This window comes from Zonotrichia albicollis, chromosome 1, assembly GCF_047830755.1.
Source record: "Zonotrichia albicollis isolate bZonAlb1 chromosome 1, bZonAlb1.hap1, whole genome shotgun sequence".
NCBI lineage: Eukaryota > Metazoa > Chordata > Aves > Passeriformes > Passerellidae > Zonotrichia > Zonotrichia albicollis.
In genome coordinates, this window is record NC_133819.1 from 47,472,950 (window position 1) to 47,500,313 (window position 27,364).

The 27,364-nt window shown below is 36.8% G+C and overlaps 1 protein-coding gene across 3 annotated transcripts in view; it reads left to right on the forward strand.

The window, feature by feature from the left end:
- The window catches only part of SEPTIN7 (septin 7), a 177,908-nt gene that overhangs the window by 114,109 nt on the left and 36,435 nt on the right, over positions 1 to 27,364 (forward strand). The window contains exons 1-2 of one of the 3 annotated variants that reach the window (XM_014266259.3): positions 879 to 920; positions 3,626 to 3,728. In XM_014266259.3, coding sequence (XP_014121734.1) covers positions 3,719 to 3,728 — 10 coding nt within the window. In that variant the 5' untranslated portion in view covers positions 879 to 920; positions 3,626 to 3,718. Of the gene's footprint in view, positions 1 to 878; positions 921 to 3,625; positions 3,729 to 27,364 lie in introns of those variants that run through there. The other 2 variants (XM_005485867.3, XM_074540424.1) reach the window with 2 other exon arrangements.

The window sequence follows — 27,364 nt, forward strand, 5'->3', positions numbered from 1 at the left end:
TCACTGAATGTGTAAAGTGACTTAGAAACACAGAATCCTGGGAGACATTTGTGAGGATGATGGCTTTGGTCTTTGTACTTTTTCCAGACTAAAATAAAGATGCTGTGTGCAGTAGTGTGGTGAAATGAGATTGCATATTCCAGTGAACACCTCAGAAGAAGAAGCATGCCTGAACCCATTACAGGTTCAGATAGCATAAGGCAATCAAAAATGTGTTGAATACCTGAAGTAAAAACAGCTATTGTTTAAGCTGCCTGTATTGATCATTAAATGGCTGGAGTTTGTGTAGTATATTAGCATGAAATTAGGTTGTCTTCAGTATAATCCAAATTAAATTAAGGTTACTAACAAATGCAATTAAGGAGGCCTGCAAGAAATGTTACGGGGGATTTTTAACAGGAGAGGACAAGGGGAAATGGCCTTCAGCTGACAGAGAATAGGTTCAGATTAGCTGTTGGGAAGAAATTGTTTATTGTGAGGGTGGTGAGGCACTGGAACTGATTGTCCAGAGAAGTTGTGGATGCACCATCCCTGGAAGTGTTCAAAGTCAGGTTTGATGGGGCTTAGAGCAGACTGACCTAGTGGAAGGTGTCCATGCCCATGACAGGGGGTTTAGAAGTAGATGTTCCTCCATACCCCTTCCATCCCAAACCGTTCTGTGATTCTGCTTAAAATGCTGCATCCTAAGCATACTAGATGGAAAATACTGAGAGTTACTTTGATCAAATGTAAGTAACGTTTTCTTCTTTTCTTTTCTTTCTCACACTGCCCCTAATCTTCTCTCTGGATTGTGGCTGCACCTGCATGGACTCATTGCTGCAATGGTTCAAATTCATAATTTTGCTGGACTACTTCTGGATGTATTCTCCTGATATCTTCAACTGTGAAAATGATGGAAACGTGTTGTTTACAAAGTAGCTGTAAGTATTACCTTGATGCAGATGTTTTACAGCTAATGTAGGAATAGAGGCAGCATGAGGTTTTTAGCAGATGAACTAAAATTGAGCTTAGATAACAGCTGGTTGAAAATCAAGAAGGGGTAAAAATTAAGGGGAAGGTACTGTAAGTATTAGAAATGTGAGATCTCAATTTGGCACCGTGTTCAAGACAGTGGAAGTCAACTCTTTTACCAAAAAAAGTACTAAGTTCCTTTAAAAGCTGTTGCAGGAATTAAGGACACTCAATTCCTAATTTGTTTTGGTCTCTTTAGAAGTGGCAAATTATGAACAAAGGCAACCATTTAAAAACCAGTATGTTGAAATCTTCAGTTTTAATTGGTGTACCAGAAATCTAAATCTGGCATCCAGCTGCAATTTTTTAAAAGGCTTTTTCCTACTGAGGACAAATGCTCACATTAAACACAGCATTAATGCCCAATGTAACATTTGATACATCTTCATCTTTCTGGTTATTACCATTTTTATTTTGTTATATAAAATTTTGGGTGTAATTAATGTAGACCAACTTAATAAAGCAAACAACCCAAAATTTGCCATCTATTCGTTTTTAGCATTTCATACTCAGTGATCTAGAAGTTCAGAGGGGTAAAACTATGTGAAGTGTGGAGCTCTTTATAAAGGGGAAGAGAAATAACTTTAGTTCAAGACCAGAATTATATGGAAACCCATTCTTTTAAGCAAAAGAATTAGCTAATGAGGCAGTGAGGTGTTTCTGGTAAACATGACACACATTAAAAGGTATGTAGATACTAAAAAATGCAGGTGGCTGACAAGTAGAACTATTAGGAGTGCCTGACTGTGATTAGATATTTCATATCTGGTAGGATGAATAGGAGTTCACATCCTTAATGGTTATTAAGGACCTGCACTGTTTAGGAGTCTTTAATATCTTTAACAGCACTGACCTGCATGTCATGTAATATCTAAAGCACTGGCTCCAGCTCAGGGTTTCGGATTGTGATAAATTCCATTCCTTACATGCAGTAATAGATTGGAAAATTAAAACAAATATTTGGATTTTAAATTCCTGGCTGATTTTTAAAATACTTTAAAACCTTTCAGATGAGATTATATCTGCACCAAAGGCTATATTGAAACAAAAAGCTTCTTTAAAGAAGTTCCTTGATGACACAACACAATGATTCCTACATTTAGGGAAGCAATAACATTTGTTGCGTTATGAGTATTTAAACTGGAGCCTCTAACTTAGTCTTTGCAATGGTGTAGTTTTGTTTGAGATTATTAATAGTTTGTTTGCCAAATGGAGAAATCAGTTGGCTGACTTAAAACACCGAGTCCATTTATAGACTAGTGCTGTTGGATTGCCAAGAGGTTAGTTCTTGCATTCAATACTTTAAAGGTGATAGTGGTTTTATATCCTTGCTTTAATTAAAGAAATATTTTTAATTTAAAAATTGAGTTTATTAATGCTTTGAACTTATTCTGTCAGTTTTAGAAAGAAAGAATTTCAAAATAAATGACTCAACCACATACCAAACTTGAATTAACCAAACTGTATCCCATACAGAGAAGTTCTGAGCCAAGAGTGCCTGCAGGAGAAAATTTTTTTACAAATTATTTTTTAGAATTCCTCTGTTCTCATAAAGATAATTTTAGGCAGTGGAATTTGAACTTGTAGACAGCACTTCAGCTGTGTGGGTATGTACAGCTCTCAAACTCTGAACCTGAGGCAGTACCACCATCACATGACATCCTCTCAACTTTGCATGGACATAACGCCTAAAAGCTGAAATCACTGCTCCATGACAAGCAGTGCCTTGTGTTGCTTTTAGTAGACAATTGTCTCAAGAAAGTGTTTTCAGAATCTTTGTAAAATATCTAAGTTGCCCAGACTCATAAGACAATCCTCAGAGCTGCTGCGTTAATAAACAAACAGTTGTAGGATTGTGCTGGAAGAGCGGTGTAAAGGTAGCAGTTGAGCTTTGAGCAGTTGAGCACAGTTGAGCTTTGAAATATTGCTGGGTCTAGTACAGTGAGGAGGAGGCATTTTAAGTACCTCCAGCATTTTCATTAATGTGGTGAGAAGAAGTAATGGCTAACATCCAGAATTCTTCTCTTGTTTTACAGTAAGCACTATTTTGGGTAAGTTTTTCAGAGTACCAGGCAGCTGAAGTTTTGCCTGTATGGAGAGTTTATGCAAGGCATGCTGCATTAGTGTAAGTCTGGGTTTAACACGAAGGCCTGCAGTTGAATGACACAGAAGCAGAGGTCTCAAGTTGATTCCCTTCATGTTGAGGCAGTACCACCATGACTTGGAATTATAGGAAGGGTGCATTCATACTGCTGGCCTGTGTCTCAAATGGGCATTGGTACAAAGTTGATAATGTTTTAATTTGTTTGCACATGCTCACTCTGCAGGCATAATATGGCAATTGCGTTTGCCCAAAATACTCCTAGTGTACCTGAGTTTCTGTGCCAGTTTTTCTGACCATCCAGACAAAAAATTGTTTTTTGTTTTTTTTTGCTGCAGTTCATTGTACTGTCTTGGATGTAGACAGCTTGGGCTGTTGAGAGGTTGGGTAGATAGCACTTTTCTACAAATGTGAAAATGAAGTGAACATTTCATTAACTAAGAATACAAGTTGATTAAGAAATTACTTGCTTTCCTTTTAACTTTTTCTTTTCCTAAATATCTCTTGCTTTAGCAACAGAAGAACCTTGAAGGATATGTGGGGTTTGCAAATCTTCCAAATCAAGTTTACCGAAAGTCTGTGAAGAGAGGATTTGAGTTCACACTCATGGTAGTAGGTAAGTTTCCTTCTTTGTTTTGAGTGTTGATAGTTAGAAGTATTTTGACATAGTTCTGAAAATCTGTGATGATGATATAAGTATGTTTTGCATGATCTCAGGAGAAAACGTGGATCTTCCCCTGCTGGACTGATCAATTTAATGAGGAGACAAATAAATGATGAGAACTATGTAGTTCATATGGTCTTAGGAAAACAGTTTGGTGTGGATCTTGTCTAAAATGCTACTTCCAAGTATGACTGAAGTAATTTGAATTTGATTGTCATTTGAATAAAAAAGAAATTTCTGTGGTTGAGTGCAACACGGCAATCCTTGTATATAACCAGGCAGTAGGATCCTGTCTGTCCTGCCCTTCTGTGGCCACAAAACTGTGCTGCAAAATCCAAGCTTTAATTTAAACAAACCTTTCTAGTTTGTATGGTTGCAGAGAAAACCAAATGTAAACAGTTTGTTCCCTATGGACTGCTGTAAATGGGAAATTATTGTTAGTTTGAATAAATAATGCCATTCAGAGCAGTTCATTTAGGCTTCAGTGATGACCCAAATTTGTCATCTTTCCTGCTAAGGAATCTAATTTCTTTCTTTTTTCTTGCTCTTTTGAGTACTTTTATGATAATAGACTGTTAGTAAAGTTGGGTACATTCACATGTAACTGATGCTACTGGATATGTGACCTTGTTTTGGCATGCCAATCAGCAAAAATAATAATAATAGTTATATACTATCAGCCAATTGCCAATCAGCAATAATAATAATAATAGTTTAGAAAGTGTTTTATAATAGCCATCTGTCACTTTGTTATCTAGTTGTATCTTTTGTAATTTGGCTAGCTTGTAGTGCTTTGTTTTGTCATCAACACAATAGATTTCTTGTGCAGGCTTTATATGCATGTAGCATAACAGTACTACTGACAGTTAGAAATCAAGGGCAAATTGGTGCAAACTCATCGTATAGGTCACATCTATTTTTCTTATGATTACAAAAGTGAGCTAGAATTTTAAAACTTGAGGGTTGCTTTCTTCTTTTGGAACTTGATGACAGGTTCCTTTACAGTCTAGTATCCAAGTACGTATTTAGTACAAAACTGTTCAGTCTAAAGTAAAATTTGACTTTCTGCTATCTACAGATAATAAAAAGGAGGAAGGGATGAAACTGTCCTCATAAGTGGTAGATGTAGGGATGTGATACAACTGGAGAAAGTCTGCAAAATTACCTCAATATTCTCTTGTTTCCCTGTTGTATAGTTTAAAGCAATTACATTTAGGAAAGTTGTAGAAGATGGAAGAAGAAAAATTGTTCCGAAATTAGATTGAAAATGAGATGTTGACTCATTTTTATAGTTTTACTAAATAGTTTTACTATTTTTGTGCTTATTACTAAGACTTCATTTGTTTGCATGGAAATTTGTGCCACTGTCTGGAAGCTTACTAGGAGAGGTGGTAGTATTTTCCTAAATTAAAAATGCTACTAATTCTCTTCTTTTGACCCCCAAGTATAGAAATCTGATACTTGAAAGTGAGTGTTTAAACAAAATGGTGGATGATCTTTTAGTACTCTGGAGACATTTGGGGAGGGGTGGGTTAGGGAAATATTTTTGTTTCAAAGTTAGGTGCCTGGTAATAGTGTGCCCTGAAAAAATGTGTTTGTTTTTAAATATGAAGATGAAATAGTTTATGTATCACTGATCACTTGTGCTGGTAAACACTGTAATGTAATCTGCAAGTAGATTGTTAGGATTGTAATTACTTGTTGCTGTATTCATCCTGTGAGGTAGTGCACTCTAATGTGGTTTGAAGTCTTTAGCTGACATAATGATACAAATCTGTAATAGCAAATGGAGTTATCTATAATCTACTTGATAAAGTTTAAAAGTTAGAATGTAGTGTTTATCTGTGTATGGTCAATGCTGGGGAAAATAAGAGTACTGGATGTATTTTCTCTTGGAGATTATCTAAAATTTTCTCTTGGTCTTTCTACTGCTAAGAGTTGTGTGTGCATGGCTACCTTTTACTACAGATTGCACAACTACTGGTCTGCTGGCTCTGCTCTATTTGGAGGTAGTTAGTGTGTTACCCATTTGTTCTGAGAGGCAAAAAGAGAAAAAATATGCTTGTGGTTGGTAAACAGATACCACAAAGAAAACAAATCATATTTGGGATCTGGGATCTGTGTCCAGCTATTTTCAGGTGTCCGTGAGGTTTGATATTGCACTAATGCATTTGTATAGAAACTGTTTTCCTGTTGTACCTCTAGTCTGGAATTAGCAGTTAAATGTAATAGGTTATATCTGACTTTTTGGTCTCTGGAATGTGTGGTATGAAAATTGACTAGAGCAGTGTTTGGGGGGAATTTGCCAGTACGGTTATACTATTGTGTGTGTTTCTACTGCTGTAGAAACAATTCTGTTTTCAGTTTAACAGTGTAAGATTTTTGTGACTGAGTAAGTAGTAAGTACAGCATCAAACAGATCTGTTGTTTCCAGTAAGAATTTTTGCAGGTAAGTAGATTAATTTTGCAGAACATTTCCTGTGCCTAAAGCATGAATGTGAGTACATAAAATGCCTATTTCCCCAGTTATTGCCATTGCCCTGGAATGATGGAGCTGCCCATAGCAGTGTGTGGTGGCTTCCTGCTCTTCTTTGTTCCAGGGAAGTTAGACAGTGGGCTTTTAAACATGGGCATGCATAAGGCCTAGAAGTTGTGGAAAAGCCTAGAGAATGGTTTCTGGAGCAAGTTTTCTCCTCCTGAGCTAAGTTGGTTGGTGGCATTGCTTTGGACCCATGTGGGCAGTTGTCTGTCTGTAACTTGCTCTTTTGAGTCAGGACTTAGTAGGATTGATGTATCTGAGGCTTGTAATGTTAGTGAGCTCTTTTCTAAAAAGTACAGTTGCTGATTTCTAGATGTTATAGTGTTTACTTTAAATATAACTAATGGGTGAAGTGATTATGAACTACCCACATACAAGTATAAAAAGAGGATTTCAAAATACCTTTTCTATATCAAATGTTTTAAGAATCATTGAAAAGTAAACCTTAATAGAAACTGGTGTTACTCTATAATATTTAGCCACAATAAGCATTTTGACATTTCTATCTCTGTTTCTTTTCTCTAAATTGTTTGGATTCTTTTGTTAGTGTTTATAAACTTTTCTTGAGAAGCTAAGACTGTGATAGCCCTTTGTTTTCCTCATTAATCAGTTTTCATTGATTTGTCCTTCATCTTCATGAGACAATTTCATATTAGTATATTCTCAAAGGCTTAGCAGTAGTTTTCATCATGCTGCTTCTGCAACAAGTTAATTTTGCAGAACAAGCGCCTTCTCTCAGGATGTGACATAAAGTGAGCAGAAATATACATTTAACTGAGCTCCATTCTTGATTCTTTCAAAGTAAGACATTTAAGTAGTGGTTTAAAGCAACTGGTTCTACATCTGAAACATTAAAGCTCAGCAGTGGAAAAAATGTCAAGTTTGCCTTGGTAGCCTGCTTCCTTCATAATCTTGTGTAATCTCTTCCAAGTATAAGACATTTGTTGAAACACTTGAGAACTCGACATAAATATTTAGTCTGTCTGAAATCCAAAGAGTATTCTCTGTATTTCTCTACTATACGGGTTTTTTGGAGGAAAGTACATGTTTAAGTCAGATGCTTAAGAAAACAAAACTTCCAGAAGCACTACCACTGTGGTTAGTAACTCACAATTAAAGAAAGTCTTAATTGTGGAATTGTAGTTCTGTCTGTTTGTTAATATAATTACACTTGCTTAAGTAGTGGGTGTGTGTTTTTGCTTTAGTGTATATGAGGTGTGGAACAAATAGTTATTTTTCAGCGTGTCTTCCTTCTAAACTCTGAGTCAGGAAATCCCTCTTTTGTTGTTGCATTGAAATGACGCTGGAAACGGGATTTGAACCAACACTCAAGTAGATACAAAGTCATGATTCTTAAAAATTCATTTCTCCTGTAGACCTTATGTACTTAGGAATATGTATTTGTGGTGACTTTTCCTAGAGCTGTGTATTTCAAAGTGTTCAGGCTTCATGAGTCGCATTAGAAGATGGACTTTCAAGTTTGGGGTTTTTTAAAAGTCATCTGATTTCCAAAGTCAGAACACTTAGAGTTGAGTGGTTTCCACAGGACCTTTCTATGAGGTTCCTAGTTCTTGAGCAACTGTTTAGTAGCTGTGACTTTGAAAGGTGTTTTGAAACCTCTCCCATAGTAAATTGCCTGTTTTGTTTCCAAATTGTTCCTTTAGCCTTGTTGATCACCTGTAGATTACAGCTGGAAGGAAAATGCTGTGCAATATTGTTGGAGTCCTTCATTTGTAATTATATGCACACTCAAGGGGTTTGGTTTAAACATGGGTTTTTGGCATGGATGCAAAGAAAAGGACTGTATTTTGCAAGACTTGAAGTTACATTAAAGAAGCAGCACACCCTGATTTTAAAATGCTTTTATTGTTCACTGGAGAAAGCTTGGACTGATTTAATACTTGTGTCTTCTGGTGATGGGTCATGTTCTAATCAGAAAGGGAACTAGTGAAGGGGGTAATTCTAAAGAAATTTATTTATCAAACCAACCAGTAGTACTAAGACATTCAGCTACTCACAGATACTTATTCTTTACTTGCTGTCAATTTTAATGCCAAGAACAAAACCATTTATCACAGGATAGAAAGAATAATTAAATGAAAAGTAACCTGTGTGTGGGCAGTACAACTAAGTAGGAAGAGTTTTGGGATGTTGCCAGTTCTTGTTGATCTACTGTGATTTGAAATGCTCCTAGTTAGGGTTTCAGTCGTGTCTCTACCACAGTATCTGAGCAGGTGTTTGGCCTTTGGTGTGACCTTCATTACCTGGCTGGTGAGGATCCTGCTCTGCCCTTGCTGAGTGTGCAGAGCCTTGTGCATCCAGTCAGGGGAGTGCAGGCCTGGAGTAGGTTCCTCTTGTTTTTACAACGAAGCAGCATGTGATGGAAAAGAACTAGCAAGATTGCTTGCAGGTATCCTGCCTCCATTCCCCTATAAGTTCCTTTCTTCAGAATACCTGAATTCCTCTAGTTCTCTCATCTTCTGAAGACTGCCCTGTGTGCCATTGGGCATCCTTGGCTGCAGCCCCTTTTGGGCTGCTTGCATGGGGACTGCCTGGATGGTGCAGCTGTGCCAGTGGGCTAGGGCTGGGGTAGGCATCTCTATAATGAGATGTTGGAGGCTGTGTTCAAGTGTTGTGCTATAACCCAAATAGATCCTTTAGAAAACTAGCTAATAAATAAAATAAAGTTGCAGGGATTCTAGTGATAGGATTATGAGGTTTCCCTGAAGTATACATATAGAAGAGGTTGTTTTTAAGGTTACTGAATTCTTTAAAGAAGTAATTTATTGTATTCCACTGATGATGCCTACAAAGTATACAGGTTGATGGCTGGATATGTTAACATGTACCTGATGGGGCTGCCAAAGCAAAATAGGTTGAACATAGGAGAATTGGCAGAGGTAAAACCCAAAGAAATTGGTGGAACTCACAGTGGAGCCAGTGTATGCCCACAGATGACATGCTCCTCTGGAGTAATCTCTGTTTTGGAAAGTGCCTCATCAGTTGCCTATTACTTCTTTTTGTGGAAAGGAATAATTTTTTGAGAGGGCAGAATAAATGAATTCTGAACATCCTTAATGAAGAAATAAGTGTCTCTCCAAGATGTGAAAGATCAGCAACTTAACAGTGAGTTTACTGGCCCGTATGATTTTCCAGTGAGTTACTTTCAAGTGGGAGCTGGAAGTACATTCATGTGAGTACTTGGCTTGAGTTAGAAAATCTTCTCTCATACTTTTTTTCCTTTATGGATGGATTTTTTCTTTTTTTTACCCCTCTTTCTTTTGTGAACTACAGCTGGCAACATACTTGCTGCTTTCACCTATTTTGGAGTGTTTTGCTGTTTCTTTTTTCTATGGCTGGGAAAAGAAACCTGCACAAGTGTATAACCTGATGGAAAAGAGGAACTTTTTACAGTGGGTTGTTGTTGAAACTTATTGCCAGGGAAATTCAGCTAATCAACCTATTTGAGCTTATCAAATAGTTTCAAATACTTTCACAGATTGCTTGTAGCATAGTGGCTTTTAATTGCTCAATAGGAAAAAAAAATCCTAATTTTTGTTAAGCTCATTTTAAACATTTTCCTCTCTGTGCAGTAGCTTAAAGGGTCTAATGAACTGAACTAAAGTTGGCATTTAATAGGATTGGTCTTCAATTCTCATTTTTTAATTGTTTGCAATTACAACATTAATTGGAATTGTAGTGCTTACTGGATAACTTCTAAAGAGCCTTTGGATTTTTGTTTTCTTATTAAGTGTTTGGATGCAAAGCTTCTTGAGTAGATTATATGAAAGCCAACTACAGTAAGGTACTTTTTATTGGATGCTTGCTGTTACATGACTCAAGTTCTGACAACTAACATTAAGTACCAAGTATTTGTATATTAAAATATTACTTGGAAGAACAAGGAAAATGTTTTTATAAAGCACTGGTGATTGTAAATTTCTCATGTGGCAGTATTTTGGTCAGATCTTAATTTATCTATTAAAATTCTTTGTTTACTGGCAAATTTTTTTATTGGAAGAGGCCTATATTTCAAAGTGTCTGGATGTGAACCCATAATTTGGCAAAAATCTGCCTGTAATCTAAATGGCTTTTATTAAAAAAAAAAAAAAAAGAGATGATTCTGTTGCAAACAATTTTTTTTCTATTCCATGAATTGGTTTTTTGTCAGTCTCATAACAAATGCTGTGAATTATTTTACTGGATCTCTAATAGATGAATTCAGGAAATTTCACAGAAAACATCTAATGAGAGATGGTGCTCTGCATTGTGTAGGTGTCATTTTCACTTTTGAAGCTCTGTGAATTTTTTTGGTGGTTCTCTGCATCAATCCTGTCACAAAACTAGCTGTCTTCAGGCCTTCTTTGCTGTATTCCTAACTGCATAAATATTTTTTTCAGTTTTTATTTTCTTCTCCTACCTTGTTTTATTTCTAAATAAAAATGTGCTTGCTGATTTTACACATCCAGCTATGTGTGCACATGCGCACAAACCCACAGTTACTCTGCTGATATTTAGTTTTTTGTAGTAAGCTTGTTCATTATTGTGAGATCAGCATTTGAACCTGGTCCTTGTTGCTGTTGGCGACAGGTCTGTAGATCACAATTTAGCTGCAATGAATGTATCTGGCATTTTGATATTAGAATAAGGATAATTAGCAATGTGTGAACTTGAACACATCTTAGAGAAGGTACCAAACGAATGGAATGTTTTATTTCTTAAATTGATTATCAGGTGGCCAACACTTGGTTTGATGCTACTCCACAGATTGTCCTGAGCTGTCACATGTGTGAGCAGGGTGTGAACTAAATGTTGCAAATCTTGTAAGCAGTGACCTGTTAGAAGTCACATTAATACTGTTTGCAGTCCCTTAGCCCAGGATGATCAGGTGACACTATACTGCAGCACTGGTTTTTGAAGCCATCATTGCTACAAGCCCAGAGTGAGATTCAAAGTAGGAGCCAGTTTTTTGTACAGATAAATATGCAGTATGAATTTAAAACTGCTTCTCATTCTCATTTCTTCTTGGCTGAAAATGTTAGTCTTGTCTGCTGTATCAGGCAATGCTGACAACTTTTTCAAGGAAGAGGTTCATTTTGTAAACAAAGTGATATTCTTGGATGGAGTATTTGTGGTCTGAATATCCAGTTGTAGTAAAGCCTATGTGACCCATTAAATGTGATTCAATGTGATTGTTTTCCCTCTGGCTGATTTTGCAACAGTCAGTTCAGATCTTCCCTGTTGATCCATTTGAAACAGTTTTTCTTCCTTTTTCAGTTTTTTTCTTTATGTAGTATGGCTGTTATATGCAACTGTTTCATTTGGATATTTTTCTATTGAGGTTCTGAGCACATTTACTGATAAATTATAGTTTATACCATATTCTTGTCTTGAATTTCTCTTATTAAAGAGAATGAGATTCTTCTATTTTTTTTCTCACTTCTTATGGTGTATCTGATGATATTTTCTAGTAATTTTTACCATAATGCAATACTTTAAGCAGACTGTTTGCATTTATCAGTGTCTGGAGGGGGGAGAAAGGCTACTGAAGCTGACTGTTTAATCAAATTACCTTTTTCTGTTTGAGTTCTTGTCATCCTTTACTTTCATCCTGATTTTTCTCTGTAGGTAGTTTACCGAGAGCACAAATTTGGGAACATTTACACTCTGTCTTGGAATAGTGCTAATTTTCTCTCAGTGTTGATTTAAGCTACGTTAAGTTTGTAATGCCATTTGGTATAGTTCCTTCCCTCTGTTAAAATTGAAGGGTTTTTTTGAGGGTCCCAGTTTCCTAATTTCACAGTCATTTCTGGCTTTTTATCAGTGAAACTTTGGTTTTGGTCATAGATGGAACTGTAAGCCAGAATTGTGCTGATATCTTCAGACTGGACCCACGTGTCTGTCAGAGTTATGCAAAGTGCATCGTTCTGGTTCTTCTCATGAAGCTTCTCCTTTGAAGGCCAAACAAATGTGTTTCATGGGGCAGAATCTTCCTCAGAAGGGCAAAAATGGTCTGTGATTTGAAAGGATTAAACTCAGCCTTCTGTGGAGTGAGAAGCAATGCAATAGAAGGACACAGATAAATGTGGGCTGGATAAAAACATCAAGTGTCAGTTCTAACAGCATCTGGCTGTGCTGTTTTACTGCTTGGAATTTTTGAAGTGGTGTTGCTTTCTGTGTAAGGTGACAGCTTGTGTTTTTGAAAAGAATCTGGAGCATTCCCAGGTGACGTCTCAAACTGCAAGCAGCAGTGCCTTTTAAAATAACAGTCTGAGGTCATCATATGTTGAATTTTGAGTTTAAGGGCAAATCCAGAATTTCAGGTCCATTTTCTGTTGCTCAGATAGGGAAAAAATAGTAATTCAGTGGTCTGAAGTGGAAAGAAGTTGTTGAATGATTGTGGAGCACTTTTTAGTACAGGATCATGAGCACTGTGTTAAAATGAACAACTGTGAAGCAAACCACTGCTGAAGTATATAATTATCAGATAAGCAGTTGCTGATGCTTGATCAGATCAAATGGCATGGAGTAACAAAGGGCATTCACTGCACACTTCCATCGGTTGTTCTTGCCTTCATGCACATTACCTGTGTCATCTGTCTTTCAAAACAGAAATATTATGTGTTGAATTCACAAGTATGATAGGGAGAAATCTCAGGAATATTCCAAGTTTGGCTCATGAAAAATATGAGCGGTTCACCTGGGATGTAATAATCTGGTAAAGAGCTGGTTGTTATTTCATCTGTAACTGTCTCCTTGGACCCTATGCTGTAAATCTGTAAAACATTTACTTTCTCTCTGTGTTAAACTGTGATCCATTAATTTGCCTTCACATCTACATGATTTTTCTGATGACAAGATATTGTTAAAGTTTCTGTCCCACGCTGTGGAGTTTAAAGGGAGCTGTAGGTTTTCTGAGAGGCAACTTCTTTGTCTCAAAAGTCAGCAATTCTCTTTTTACCATCTGTTCTTTCTTGGTTTGATGGATGGAGACAGTTTATTGTCAGTTTCCGGTTATTTTTTGCTCTGCTGTTTTCCTTATTAGCTATTTTCATCTGACATTGATGAAGATTATTTGGTTTGTTTTCTTTTTGTCGTCCAAGAAAATGCCTTACATGACGTTAGCACAGTCTGTCAAAGAAGCCTTTGAGCAATTAATGTAATACCCTGCAGTAAAAATACCCTCTCTTCATGTAGGACTGAAAAACAAGAATAACACAAGGAGATTTTTAAGGACCTGAAGATGAGTTTTCTTGGCTCTTGGATGAAGTGTGGTGGTGCTTTGCTTGATAGGTTGGCAGCATAAAGTAAAGTTCAAGTTTACTGTAATTATTTTTAAGGGGATGTCCCTTCTGTACATTTTGATCACCAGATTCTAACCTTGTATCTTCAGACTTCTGGCCAAAAACTTTGATGTTTGCACTGTTTTATGACTAACCATTCTTCAGTGCTCTCAGCAATGGTAGTTATGAAAACAAATCATATAATCTCTTTGTATAGGTCCAGTGCATGACATTCCTAGCTCTGAAAAAGCCAGAGGTAATCTTGTTAGTATGAATCTTCCAGTGCTGAAAAAGCTAGCTTTAAACAAAATCACAGCCACCTTGTTTCCATGTGCTCTGAAGCCTGTGAGGGAACTGGTGCAGAGGTTGGTTTGAGCAGGACAAAGAAGCCATTTCTCCCACAGCCCACCTATGTCCCATGGCAGCATTTGTGACGCATTTGTTAACCTGAGTGAAACTCCAGCCAAGTCAAACCTTGAAGAGCATGTTCTTAGTTGCTCTGTCAAAACTTCTCCTGTACGTAGGTTACTGTATCAATAAAAATAGCATTTTACATTTGCTTATTCTGTAAAGTTGTGCCGGAATTTTTCAGTTTTTATTCTATTAGGATCTTAGAGTAAGTAAAATTTTTATTTGAATTATTATTTCAAGGATATATATTGTCTCCTATTTCTTTCTGAGTAACTGAAACAAAAAAACTAAACCAATTACCACTGCAGGGCAATGTCTTCTGTCAGTGATTTTGCAATACCCACTTCTGCTCCAATGCAGGTAGACCTTAATCCAATAATGCCCAGTGCTTACTAATCCACTTAATACACTAACACTGTCTAGTGGTTAAAAAACTGAATCCACATTCTTAAGAAGAGAAACATGCTGTGTTTCTGAAATACTGTTCTTGGTCTGTACAATTTGATCCTTTTAGCCGCTGTTGTTTAATAGTGAAGTCATTCTATAATCAGATACTTTTTAGTGACTGAATGTAGAGAAATTAGTTGAGACTTGGATGGTTGTGTCACATTTTACGTTTAAATATTCATCAAATTGAAAAAGTTTGGCTTGAATTATCACAGTTATTTCAGTCTACAATAAGTAAAAGAATGTGATTTTTGTATGCTGTTTGGCTGTGGTTTGAGCTGAGGACAGTGTCCAGATTTTTGACTGTGAATTTATCTGCTGTAGTTGATTTGTGTCAAATGGCAAGCATTCAGATAGCTGAATAAAATAAAAGTGACTCAGAGGAAGTGTTTTATGAGCTTTGCAGATACTTGGACGGTTTGAGGTTCCACTCAAAAACAGCTTCTGCTTTAAGTAACAGTAAATGCATTTATTCTGCAGCTAGTTGTATAACATTTTTATATACCTGTCTAATTAGAAAGGAGTTGAGACCTACCATTCAAGGCAGCAGCTGTGCTATGTAATCAACAGACAAACTTCTAGGCATTGTGTGTGTATATATGTATGTATTCATTCTTATTCCCTATTTTGGCACTCATTTGGTCTTTTGGTCTTTTTGGTCTTTTTTCTATAAATAAATTTCACTTATAAGAAGTAATTTGCTTTAGGGTGCAGTGTAGAGTGCTATAATTGTATTTCTAGTGCCTATTAAATGGTGTTGAGTGGCTGACTAAGACCAGGCGAAGATACAGACAGCAGGAGAGGTAGGAAATCAGAAGGAGGATCATCATAATGACAGTAGCTGAAATCATGTCATGCTACTAATTTGGAGAAAACAGCTCTCTGTAGAGATAGATGAAGAGGTCTCCAGTTTCGTGCCTCCTGCAGTTTCTTGACTCTTCATCTTTAGAGCTCTTTTAAAAGGCTTCAAAGTAGCCCTCCTGCAAATAAATGTTAAGCAGCCATTTTGTGCTTGAAGTTTGTGCCTTGCTGAAGTCTGTGCCTTTGGTTTTTGAGAAACAAATTTTGAGTATAATAGTGTGTGGGCCTGGCTGTTGATAGTTTCTTGTTTACTATTTATAACTTTTCAAAAACACATGTTGTGAAGAGGTCAAAATAAAGATTACTGTCAACTAGCACCATAAAGTTTGGGAGGTAAGTGGTATTTCATGGCAGCACCATTGTTTGCTTGCATGCCTTTTTACACAATAATGGAATGATTTGTTTGGATGGAATCTCAAAAGTCATCTGGTCCAACCACTGTTCAAGGCACTTTCATGTGGTTTCTCTTGAACATCTGCTTTTGTCCACTCTCAGGAGGAGGGTGCTGGATTGGATAAAACAAGCACAGTCCCATTTTGGAGTCACACTTGATGATAGTGGTCTGGTGTCTGTTGCCTTCTAGAATTTGTGGTGAAATGTAGGCTCTCTAGTCTGATTATTAAAATTACTTGACAAATGTTTCTGTCAAATCAGTCCTTAAACTGATTAAAGTCCAAGCCTTTCCAGCGACAGCATTGTCATGTAGAGATTCATCATGTGGGTGAGATGTTGCAAAGATATCTTTGCCATTCAGCTTTGTCATTTTACCACGGAGGTGGTTTGTTTTGGCTCAAAAAAGGCTGAACTGCAAAAATGCTTTTATACCATTTCAACCAGAAGCAGAGCCCCGGAAGATGGAAGATGTTGATAGTTTGATAGGACTCTGAAGTCTCTGTGAATCTAATACCTTTTAGATTTGGTCTGTAGTTAAATTTGTGTCCTGACATGCTTTGCAGTTGCTAATCAGGTGAAGTTAGGCCACTCACAGTACTGGGTTAATGAGAAAGTGAAAATATTTTACCCAAAAGTAGATTTTTTTAGCCAAAGATGAAATTGAATTGCCTCAAAATAGATGAAAATTAATAGAAATTATCATTTGATTAAATAACATAAAATGACAATTCTTATTTGAATGACACTAATTTGAATATGCAGATTGTGAAGATCTTTCAGTTGATTATCTTATTCTTCTAGCATCTTAAAACTGACATGTTGTTGCATCTTTTCTTGGATTTTTTTTTTTTGTGTGTTGCTGAAAAGCAGGGAGACAAAGGCTTCCCTGTTACTGGCAAGATTAACTGCTGGAAGATACACAGAACTTTTTCTGCTTACTCAAATAAGACTGTCAATATGTGTACTTACCAGTTTCCTTAAAATTCCTGCTGTCAGCTTAAAAAAATCCATTTCGTGCATGTTGAATGTGATTAATATTTAAATAAGTAAATTACTACAATGAAAGATTAATAATATTAAAAAAACCCAGTAGCCATGCTTCACTACTTCAATAAACGTGTTGTGTTTTTTACTTGTTTGCATATTTCTTAGTGGTTTGATGTAGATATATCACATTTAAGGTCAGGATATCCTCAATTTGCCAAATGCAAAAATAAGCACTCAGGTTCAATCTCTAGCCTCAGTAAAGATGATTATTTTCTTACTGCATTCAGTGGCTTTGGGGAGACTTTTCTTAACTTCTATGTGCTCTTCGTGTTTGTGCTTTACAGAACACTTTCATGGATTGTGCTCCTTCTTGAGAAAGTGCCCATATCCAAACATTAATAAAGTGATGGGATTCTTTTTTTTCTTTGCTTTTTTCATGTTGTTATTTGTAGGTTTTTAATATGGAGCAGGATACTGCTTCCTAATTGTCCAGCTGCTGGGAACTACACCTCTGCAAGTAAAGTAGAAGAGTCACATCCTAGAGAATTGTCACACCTTAAGCTGCTTGGTTTTGTTCATAGAAAAAAACCCCCCAAGTGTACTGTTCTAACAAACCTACCATCCATGTGCTTCAGATGAAGCTTGAGGCTGGCTTTTCTTGGGTAAGAAGAGAGAGTCTCAGCACTTTTAACTCAACTGAAAGATAAAAGATGAACTTTGACACAGAAATACTGCAGATTGAGATGTCTTTTAGAGAAGTGGGTGTATATGCCCAATTTAGATTGGCAGTAATTGCTGCATATTTCCCCATTAAGTATCTATCCTGTTAAAACACCTGGGTTTTTTCATGTCAGACATTGCTGTCATAGTGCTATTCATTACTATATGAATAGTATTATGTGAGTGACATGGACATCTCAGTTAATGTTACCTGTTTATTACAAAGAGGCATAAACATGCAGTTTCTCTTGCTTGTAATAATCTGCAGCCTCAATTTGCTGATTGGCCTTTTTTGGCTTCTGTATAAAGTCTCTTTGTAGATTAAGTTCTGTGGTGAATTCTGCTATGTGGAGGTGCAAAAAGATGTAAACTCAGATGGGTTTTCTTGATACAGTGAGAAGCTTTTAAATGAAATGTCATTGAAATAATTATTAAAAATAAACCTAAAAGAATGGAGTAATTTTTATTTTTCAGCTAAGACTAAGATAACTATAGAGACAGTTTTTGTTTCTGCAGATATTCTCATGTGACTTCTTTGTTAAGTTGTATCTTGAATATGTTTATACTTCTGAGATGGAAGATCAAGGGCTGTCTCTTGTGTGCCTTTCTACCTGTTTGGTTCAAGCTGCTGTGTCATAGCAGTACTGTTGAGTGTATTTAGCTTTCTTTTATGCCCAATAAATTGTAGTGCTCTTGTTTCTGATGTTTCTGGCTGCAGCTTTTTTGTTGATGCACTTTGAACCTTTTCTGGAAGGCTTTTTATTACTTACTGTTCAAAAACCATTTTTAGCTTTTTCCACATCTTCTGACAAAGTGACTGCATATGTCAAAACATATGTATAGCTTCAGAGCTATCTGCTTCTAGCAGCAAGCAAAAGCTGTGGTTCTTTGAGCTATTCTTGGAGAAAGTGAGGATGTTATATGCTGGGTGTGAAGGTGGGAAAGTACCGAAGGGGAAGGTGAAAACAGGAGACATAGGAAACTTTCTGTATTGTTTTTGAGATGTAAATTTTGATTTGCAAAAATAATTAGTAATTCAATTGCCATGGATAAAAAGGTGGAAAAATGTGACTGGGACAGATATACCTGCTGTGTGCTGCTCTCTTGTTTTGAATCCTGTGATTCAAATTTAGCACTGGGTGCTGCTGAAGAGCTGGAAACCATGTGCCTGGCTGGTGATAAGGTGGGCAGGAGCAGCAGAGAGCTGTGGCTCATGGAGAGCCTTCTTCCTTGGCTGAATCTGCTAACAGGAATTTCTGCTCAGCCTCTGGCAATTTGCCAAAAGAGGTTGTCAGATGGTACCCCATGCCCCACAAGGATTTCTCTTATCTTGAATCTGCTGAAGACCACAGCATTTTTTCATCAAACTTTGATTTTGGAATCACAGAATTGTGTGAAATAGAGGTGGTATGTTCCATGTTTCCCTAAGAGATTAGGAATAATGAGTTGCCACTTAACAGGTTGTTACAAAGCAAGAATGGGAGGCTCGTGACCTGTCTTCAGTCAGGTGTGCCTGGGACATTGTGCATAGACACTGTTCAGAATTAGTGCAATTCCCTATATTGTACTTGAGCTTTTTGGAAATGCTCTGAATATTGTATCACGGGGAACTTTTGAAAGCATGAGTTCTCTCTACCCCTTTCATCAGAAACTTTTTTTGCTGCCTTTGTTACATGTGAGCTGATGGGTGTTTGCTGTTGAAGCTTTAGATGAGTTTTGGTCCTGCCCGTTGTGTCATCAAGCATCACTAAATCCACTCAGTAATCCTTGGGGTAGCTCTTCATCTGACTCATGTGATTCACATCTCACAAAGACAGGCCCTGTAAAAGGTAAAGTGCAGAATTGTTTCTTGCACAGACTGAGTGATCTATTGGCTCATGGTCGTTCTATGGATGTGTTGGCTGCTGCTGTTCTGAAGGGCTTTCTCACTTTTTGCCTTGTAACTCACAAGTTGGTTCAGTTTACTGCTTTCAAAGGGTGCCTGGATCTGAAGTCTGTCTAAAACTACAGATGGCTGAAAAGAATGCAAAAGAATGTATAGAAGCTCTTCTGAAGCTCTTTGCCCTCATTAGCTCTCTTGATATGTGTAATCCCAATCTCATTTATAAATAAAGTCCCTGAGAGCAGGATCTGGATTTTTTATTTTTTTTTAAATAAACAACACCTGGATATGGAAATTATGGTTCTGTGTTTTGGCTGTTTTTTATGAGTAACAAAGTGGCAAAGAAAATTTTAAATACTTTGTCGGTGACCTTTTTAATATAAAGTTTTACTCAAATGCAGTAAAATCTTTCCTTTTTTACTTGCTTATATAAGTTGTTGTGTAATGCTGTTTTTGGGTAGTTTTTAGGATTTTTTTCAGCATGACTCCATTTGCTCTTGGGCATATTTGAGTTTATGCATAATGACTATGACTTGTACTATGTTGATAATTTATCTACTCAAGCTTGTCGAAACTACTCTAGTTTGCCTTTCAGAACAGGCTTTTTAATATCTCTGTTCTAATCCTGCTAATTAGTAGTCAGTGTTGACCATAAATCAAAACTAAGCACTATTGTGTATGCTCTAAACAGGATGAAGTAAAAGAGCTTTCTGCCTTGTCACAGGCATGTTTTTCTTGGCACTTCTTGTTTGAGGATATACCAAATGTATTAGCTGTGTAATGTTGATCCTTCTCAGTTAAATGCACTGAAGTTGTAAAACAGTGTTTCTCCTATGCTCTAAGTCCAACAGTGATTATGGAAAGAATCAAGTGAAAAAGATAGATGACTTAAAAGCTTCACTGTTGTGAGAATTTTTTATTTTTTTCAGTAGTACTGATATATTTACTTTTATATAAAACTTGTATGCAAAAGAATACTCAAACATGTTGTTTGTTAGGAAGTTTCATGAGATCTGTTATATAATGATGCATTTCATGTAGGAGTATGTTTGCTATATACTCTGTCATCCTTCTTTTTCCAAATTTTAAGATCCAGAGGTACTAAATTCATTTTCTTTTAAGACATTCATGTGTTATTGCCAAAATACTACTGAAAATAGCCTAACCATATTCTGCAGCATATTGCTGCCTGGGTCAATGGACCAGTGTTCGAATTGTAAATAAAATGTATTCAGTGGGCTATGAAATCTCTGAGGGTAAAAGTGTGGTTGCAAAAAATGCATAATTTTACGTAGACTCTTTCAGGTTTATTTTCTTGAGTGGGATTCATTAATAGAATGGAATAGAACTAATTTCTCATCCCTCCCTAATTGCAGAGTCAATGGGTTGCTCCCAGTAATGATATTCCAAGGCACTAATATTAGAGTTCTCAGCTTTGGAAGGGAAGGAATCTGTGCTATTTTGTGTCAATGCTGCTGCTTTGGTTGGCAAACCAGCGCTGGCTTTGGTGGGGTCAGTAAAATATCTTTTGACTCATTGGTGGCTGCTTTAGGCTGTCTGAGGGTTGAGGACTAAAAAGTGCTGTTCTGCTTTAGATGAAACAATGCTTCTGCACCTGTAGGGAAAAGAAGTAAACAGCAGCAGCAAGGCTCCATGCAAGGAAGCTGCAGTCAAAAGCATTAATACAGATATATATGAAATAGAATATAAGGAAAAAACTGTTTTGGGTGTGTTCCTGTTGGGTTGAATAAAGCTAACTTCCTCTCTCCCAATTCTGGGTGTGGGAAGACAGACCCTAAAGTTTCGAGGAAGAGGGGAGAAGGGAGGTTTGTTTCCTTTCTGGATTGTATATAAATTATGCCCCTATAATTAGATACTTTATCTGTGGAAAAACTTTGAGATAACTAAGGCCAGCAACAGTGGTCATGCTAAACAGCTCCTTGAGACTGGGGAACTATTCTGCATTCAGGTTTTAAAATTACTGCTTTGATTGCCTAGTTTAGGATTATAGATGTTTGTATGAAGTATTGGAGCTGTGTTCTCCCTGTAGCTTTTGTCTGGGACCAGAATACTTGTTATTATTATGTTACTCCTTATTCCTTGTGGGTGGCAGTCAGTGGTCAAGCTGCCTGTTCTCAGATCCCTTCTATTCTGTTGCCTCTTGATGACTCTCAGAGTATTTAAAATACTTCAATACTTGAAATACTTAAATATTTTAAATATTTAAATACTCTCAGAGTATTTAAAAAGGTGCTGAAGATTAGAAATATCAGATAATTACATAGATGCTGTTACTGCACTTTTTTTTTTTTTTGTAGAATTGTGTGACTTTCTCTCCCTGGGAGAGAATATAAATAAGCTTTTTCTATTCTACACCTGATGCTAGTTGGACAATTAGCACAAGTGTAATGAGCTAGCAAGTCTCATTTGTGTGCTAGATGGTTGCAATGCATGCAATTCGTTTTTAGGTAAGATGTAAATTTATCTTTTAAGTAGATTTCCCCTTTGTTCCCATTTACTGGGATTTCATTCATATCATGGGGCAGTCTGGCATCATGTGAACTCAGTTTCTTTCAGAAAAAATCTTAAATCAGAAGGTCCTGTCAAGGATTACAGGTAACAGGGTCAGTTTGCTGATTAGAGTTCAGTCCATCTGCCTTGAGGCTTTCATCCAGAAAGAGAAAGAGTTAAGAGGGCTTAAAGAGGAACCTGTGCTAACTGCCTGGGAGGAAGGGATGGCCACTGATGTCTAGAAAACCAAACTTGGTTTTGTCAGTTGTGGAATAACAGGGGCAATAATAGAATTTATAAACCTTTTTATAAGTCTGTATTTGCAGTTAAGCCCATAATAAGTGCTTACAAATGAGGGCAATTTTTCTGGGCATAGCTATTTCCAGTAAAAGTGTAAATGTGGCCTTAGGTGTAGTAGTAAAGTCTTAGTTCCTGTAGTACAACTTTTCATGCAAATTTTGCAGTGTTTGGCTTTTCTTGTTTGTAGGAAGTAGTTTGTATTTTCTGTTAGGTGAGGGTGATTTCTTTGAAAGGATATAAGGAAATAAGATGTCTAGTACAAGCTTTAGAAGTCTGGGGGATTTTTATGTGTAAAAACTCTGAGAAAGCATAAAAGCATGTGACATGTTTAACATGCAGGGTGTAAGCTATAACTTGAACAATTTAAGTTAGATTGAATTAACCAATGCAGTTCTGACTGCATTTTATTAATAGCTTACTTTGTCAAGTGTTGCAAACCTCTCAGTGGTAAAAGCTTCAAGCTTGTTCATCTTAATTCAGTAAGTGTCAAGGTGCTTAGCATAAAACAGGTTAACACTTCAAGGTTTACTGTGGGTTTGCTGCATTTGCTGTTCCTAGTGAGGCAATCAGAAGCTAGTCTCTCGGATGGATGGTGGGATTTTAATGATTGCCCCAGTCCCAGGTTGTTCCCTTTTGTGACGTTTCAAGACGGTTGAGTAAGCATGAAGACAGATGCAGGAACATAGGTGTGGTGTGTCTGTAGTAGGCTTGAGGAGTTTACAAATATTTGTTAAGTAATATTTGTATAGTCATAATGATCTTTAAGATAAAGAAATTGATTTTGAGAGGAAAAAAAGCCAGTAAAAAGCTCTTAATAGTTTAGTTGGTATTAAAAATAAGACCAGTTTACTTTGTGCTACTGTACAAATGCTGTGAAATGAATGTAGCTTGGAGCAGATCTGATCTGATTTGAAATAACAAATTTAATGCTAAAAGAGTATCTTGTATCAGAGTCACTATAGCAGAAAATGACTTTTCCATTTCTTCCTGTGCTGCAGACATCACTGTTGTTTATCACATTAGACATCTTAATGTAGCTTATTGTGGGCTATTTATACTTAAATAAGAAGTTTAAAAAATACATACTTTGGGACTGAAAGGTCACTTTGTGGTTTCCCCCAGTCATGGTAATTATCTCTTTTAATCATTGAAATGAAGCTTTTCAAGTTAAAAAACACTGTGGGCCCCTCTCACCAGAAAACAAACCCAAAGTATACCCAACCTGGGAAAATGTATTTTGTTGGAGTACCTTTAGTACACTTGGTACAAGGACTTCAGAAGTAGTAATTGAAGTACTTTATTTTTCAAGAAATATTTCAGTTTAAATCTTCATTGCTTATCTTTTAAAAGGCTCCTTTCAGAGTCAGAGCTGGGTAAGTTTTAAGAAAAAAATTGATGCAGGAATATGCCAGCATTGCATCCAGTCCTTCAAAATTGTTTCAAGCAGCAGAAGAGGCACAGCTTGTGGTCGTGATGGGGAGGACAGGAATACACATCTCATATTGTTTTTGTAGGGAGCTAGGGACCCCCTGGATGATCCTTTTCCAGTAATTGGGCAGTCAAATAACAGAGAAGGATAATTTTTACTTCTTTTTGATTTAACTGGTATGTTTGGAAGAAACAGTGCAGCATCCTGATAGAGATGACAGCCCTGCATCTCTGACTGAGGGGGTAGAACATGTCGTGAAATGTAACTCTGGTGTACAAGTAGCAAGTTGGGTCCCATTACAAATAACTTCTAGCAGTCACTTCAGTGCCTCAAGTACTTCTGGAGCATTTTAGGCCTATAATTCAAATGAAGCATTATTGCAGATTATTGGGGAGGAAAAAATAAACCCTAATGGAAATTTGGAAGAAAATACTATGTTTTGCAGGGGTCATAGTGACAACCTTGGTCTTTATTTTATAGACTGGAAGAATTACGTTCTAACTGTAAAAAGTAGTTAACCTGAAACACATTATAGAAAGAGGAAATTTGTTGAGGTTGTTTATGGTGAGTTTATTTTTGGGAAGAATGCTTTTGGGAGGAGAGGGGTTATTGATGCACACTGATGTACACAGCTCAGCACAACATATTTTTGCTGCAGTTTGAATCTTGCCTAAAACCATTTTCCACAGCTTTCCAATTGATTTTTCTGCAAGACTGTCTCACTGCAGCATGTAACTGGATGCTGGAGTGACTGATGCTGATCTCCCAGTATTATATTCGATTTGGGACTCTGTCCATGTTTTTTCTCTGACCACTGTGCATGACTTGGGTGCTTCACTGTTGAGAAGTCTTGTTCAGAAGCAGATAGATTTGGGCTGCTGCCTATGTGCCACTACTGTTTTCAGATATAGTCAGCAGTTTATTTTTCAGTTTTATTCAAACTGTCTTGTACTTTTTCAACACTTAGCAACTTTCTCTTCTCGCCATTCTCCTCATTCCAGCCCCAGGTTTTCTGTTGATTCTGGTATTTGCCAGCATGCTGGTTTACCTTTGGATGGGTATCTGTGTTTGAGGCACCTTACAGTGCAGCACAATGACTGAATCTACTGGCTTCATCCTTTTAATTCCCTATCCTTTAGGGTGCTTAGTTACATTTTCATTTTTGTGATGCTGACTTGGCTGTTGTTTTGCCTGTACTTTTGAGAATGGAGTTCCCAATAGCAATATAGGTATTCAAGTACAAGAAACTACATTGTTTTTTTCATCATAGTAAATATGATCAATACCTGATGTTACTGAAATGGTAAAAGCCTCCCTATTCCCCACTCTTTTTATAAGGCTGTTACACTACTAGTTGATAGTATTTAAAAATGGCTAGGAAAAACCCAGAACTGGACCTTCCTTTTCAAAAATATTAAATTCAGCAGACATTCCTTGTCAGTCAGTGCTTTAGGTGCAACTCTGTTTGGAAGTTCTCTGTGCCATCTGGCTGCTTTTTTCTTTTTAGTATCAATACCTATGGATTTCTTTGGCATGGCTGTTTTTTCCACCAGCTAATGGGATGGTGGAAAAGGCTTCCTTCAATCACTTCAGTGTTGGTAAATCTGTAATATGACCAGCATGAAGTTACCACTGGAAAATAAAACAACCAGAGCTGCTGGGTCCTTTGAGAGGTTTCCCATCAGAACGTGGCAAGGATGTTGAGCATCACAGATGTTGATGGATAAAACACTGTGAAGAAACAAAACCACTTTTTTATTGTGTCACTGGGCTCACTGTTAGACTTGTTTATTTCAAGGTCTGTGTTCTTCTCAGTTTCTTTTAGCTTTTCAATAATTGCACATCTTAAAAAACTATAAAACTTGGATGCATATTTTCATTTAAGTATCATGTGCTTGTCAGCTGCTTTTCCTAGATGTTATGGTGATTTTAGGAAAATGAGACTTGTGTACTTTCCTTGCCAAACTATAAAACCAAAACAACAAAAAAAATACAAACACCACACACAAAACAAAAACAAACCCACATAAAACCACCCCAAAACATAAAAGGTTTGCTTGTTTAATGAAAACCAGAACAAAATGAAGGGGGAAAAAATTATACTATACATTCCATATGTGGTCAGCCTCCTTTTGACTAGTTCTTCTGTAGAGCTTTTTTTTTTTCAAGTCCCTGATTTTTTTTTACAGATGCTGGAATTCTCTTTTTATGCCGTTTATTAATGCAGTGGACAACTGTTTAAAGACGCCTGGATGGGAAAATGTAGTTGATGTAGAGGGTGTCAGTGGCATGAGTAAGAGAATGGAAATGATTCTTCATAATTTTTAAGTACTGGAAAAATCATAATATCCTCAGTGGCATTTATAAAGTGTCCTTCTGGTTTAATTAGAAAAGCTGTGATCCAGCGATAGCAGCTGTTCCTTTAGGCTGAAGTTCAGATTTTAACCTGGCCTAAGTCTGTGCTGCTGCTGGAAGAACTAATAGCACTTGGCCTGAATTGGATTAGTGTGCAAATCCAGCTGGAGTGTTTTCTGGGAGCTTCAAGGAACATTAGTCTTCAGTCTGCTTGCAGCACAGCAAAGGAAAATCTTGGGTCAGCACAAAGGAGGAATGGCTTCGAGGCTGGGATTTAATTTTTTTTTCAGTGGCAGTACTGGTTGATATGACAGTCATATGAGGCATTTGTTTCAGAAAGTTGTCAAACTGAGCCTTGGTTGAATTGAACTGATGTTTTGACTAAAAATCTTGAGCATTATGTAATGTTGTGGTTGTAACAAAGGGTCTGTGTTGATGTCTGAGATTTTTTTCCTCGAAGAATTTTGACTTCTCTAATTGGAAGAGTACTGTATCCTATGGATAATCTTCCCACTAAAAATACTAAATGAGGCTATACAGAAGTCTGTAGCGTGGAATTGAAAAATATTACTAGATAAATGTTTAGAAACTGTATGTTTTGAATTCTGTATGCATCTGAATTTTTTCAGAGCTCAGGGGAAGAGCAGAACCTGTAGTACTGTTCAGCTTAAGTCACACATCAGATCAGCTGATATTAGTGGATGTACGTAACTTTGGCAACATCCTTTTGAGTTGACACTTCTTTTAAGCACTGGTTGTTGCAGCTGCTGCTCGGTGTGGTGTAGGATGAAGGCAAATATTTGTTCTTGGTTTTAAAAGTACAACTTAAATGTTTGTAAATGACACATCCTTTAGCATAGTGCAGTTTTGGCTTTAAATTAGGTGCGTGTTTCCAAATCAGGATGTCTGTTTCCAAATGAAACATTTGTGGAATATGGAAATCTTAGTAGTGTGCATTTTCAGATGGCTCCCCAAATGGGGAGCTTTCACATATAAACTATAAATAAGTAACTACATGTTAGTCAGGTCTATCTCACTTGGACTTCCATGCCTCACTGAAGTTTAATTTAATTTCCTTTCTTTTTTAAAGTCTTATTACTAAAATGACTATTTCAGGAGAAACGTGTATCTGATATCATTTTGGACAACAAACTTGAATAGAAATATGATAATTGCACAAATTAAGGATGGCACCTGAGGTATGGGAATATTTTTGCTATGAGAGAGCAACATTAGACTTCTTCAATTCAGATTTTGAAGTCTGGATAAAACAAAAATACATAGTGCTGCAAAAGTGGTATTGTTGTATTCTAATTTATGGAATATAGAAATTATGAGGCTGTTTCATGTCCTTCTAGCCCTATAGAGGCAAATAGCTTTGAGATCTACAGTGCAACTTGGCCTTAGTGTAGCATAAATATTGAAATAAAAGATGAGGTGAAACTGATGTTTTGTATAAAAAAGGTTAAT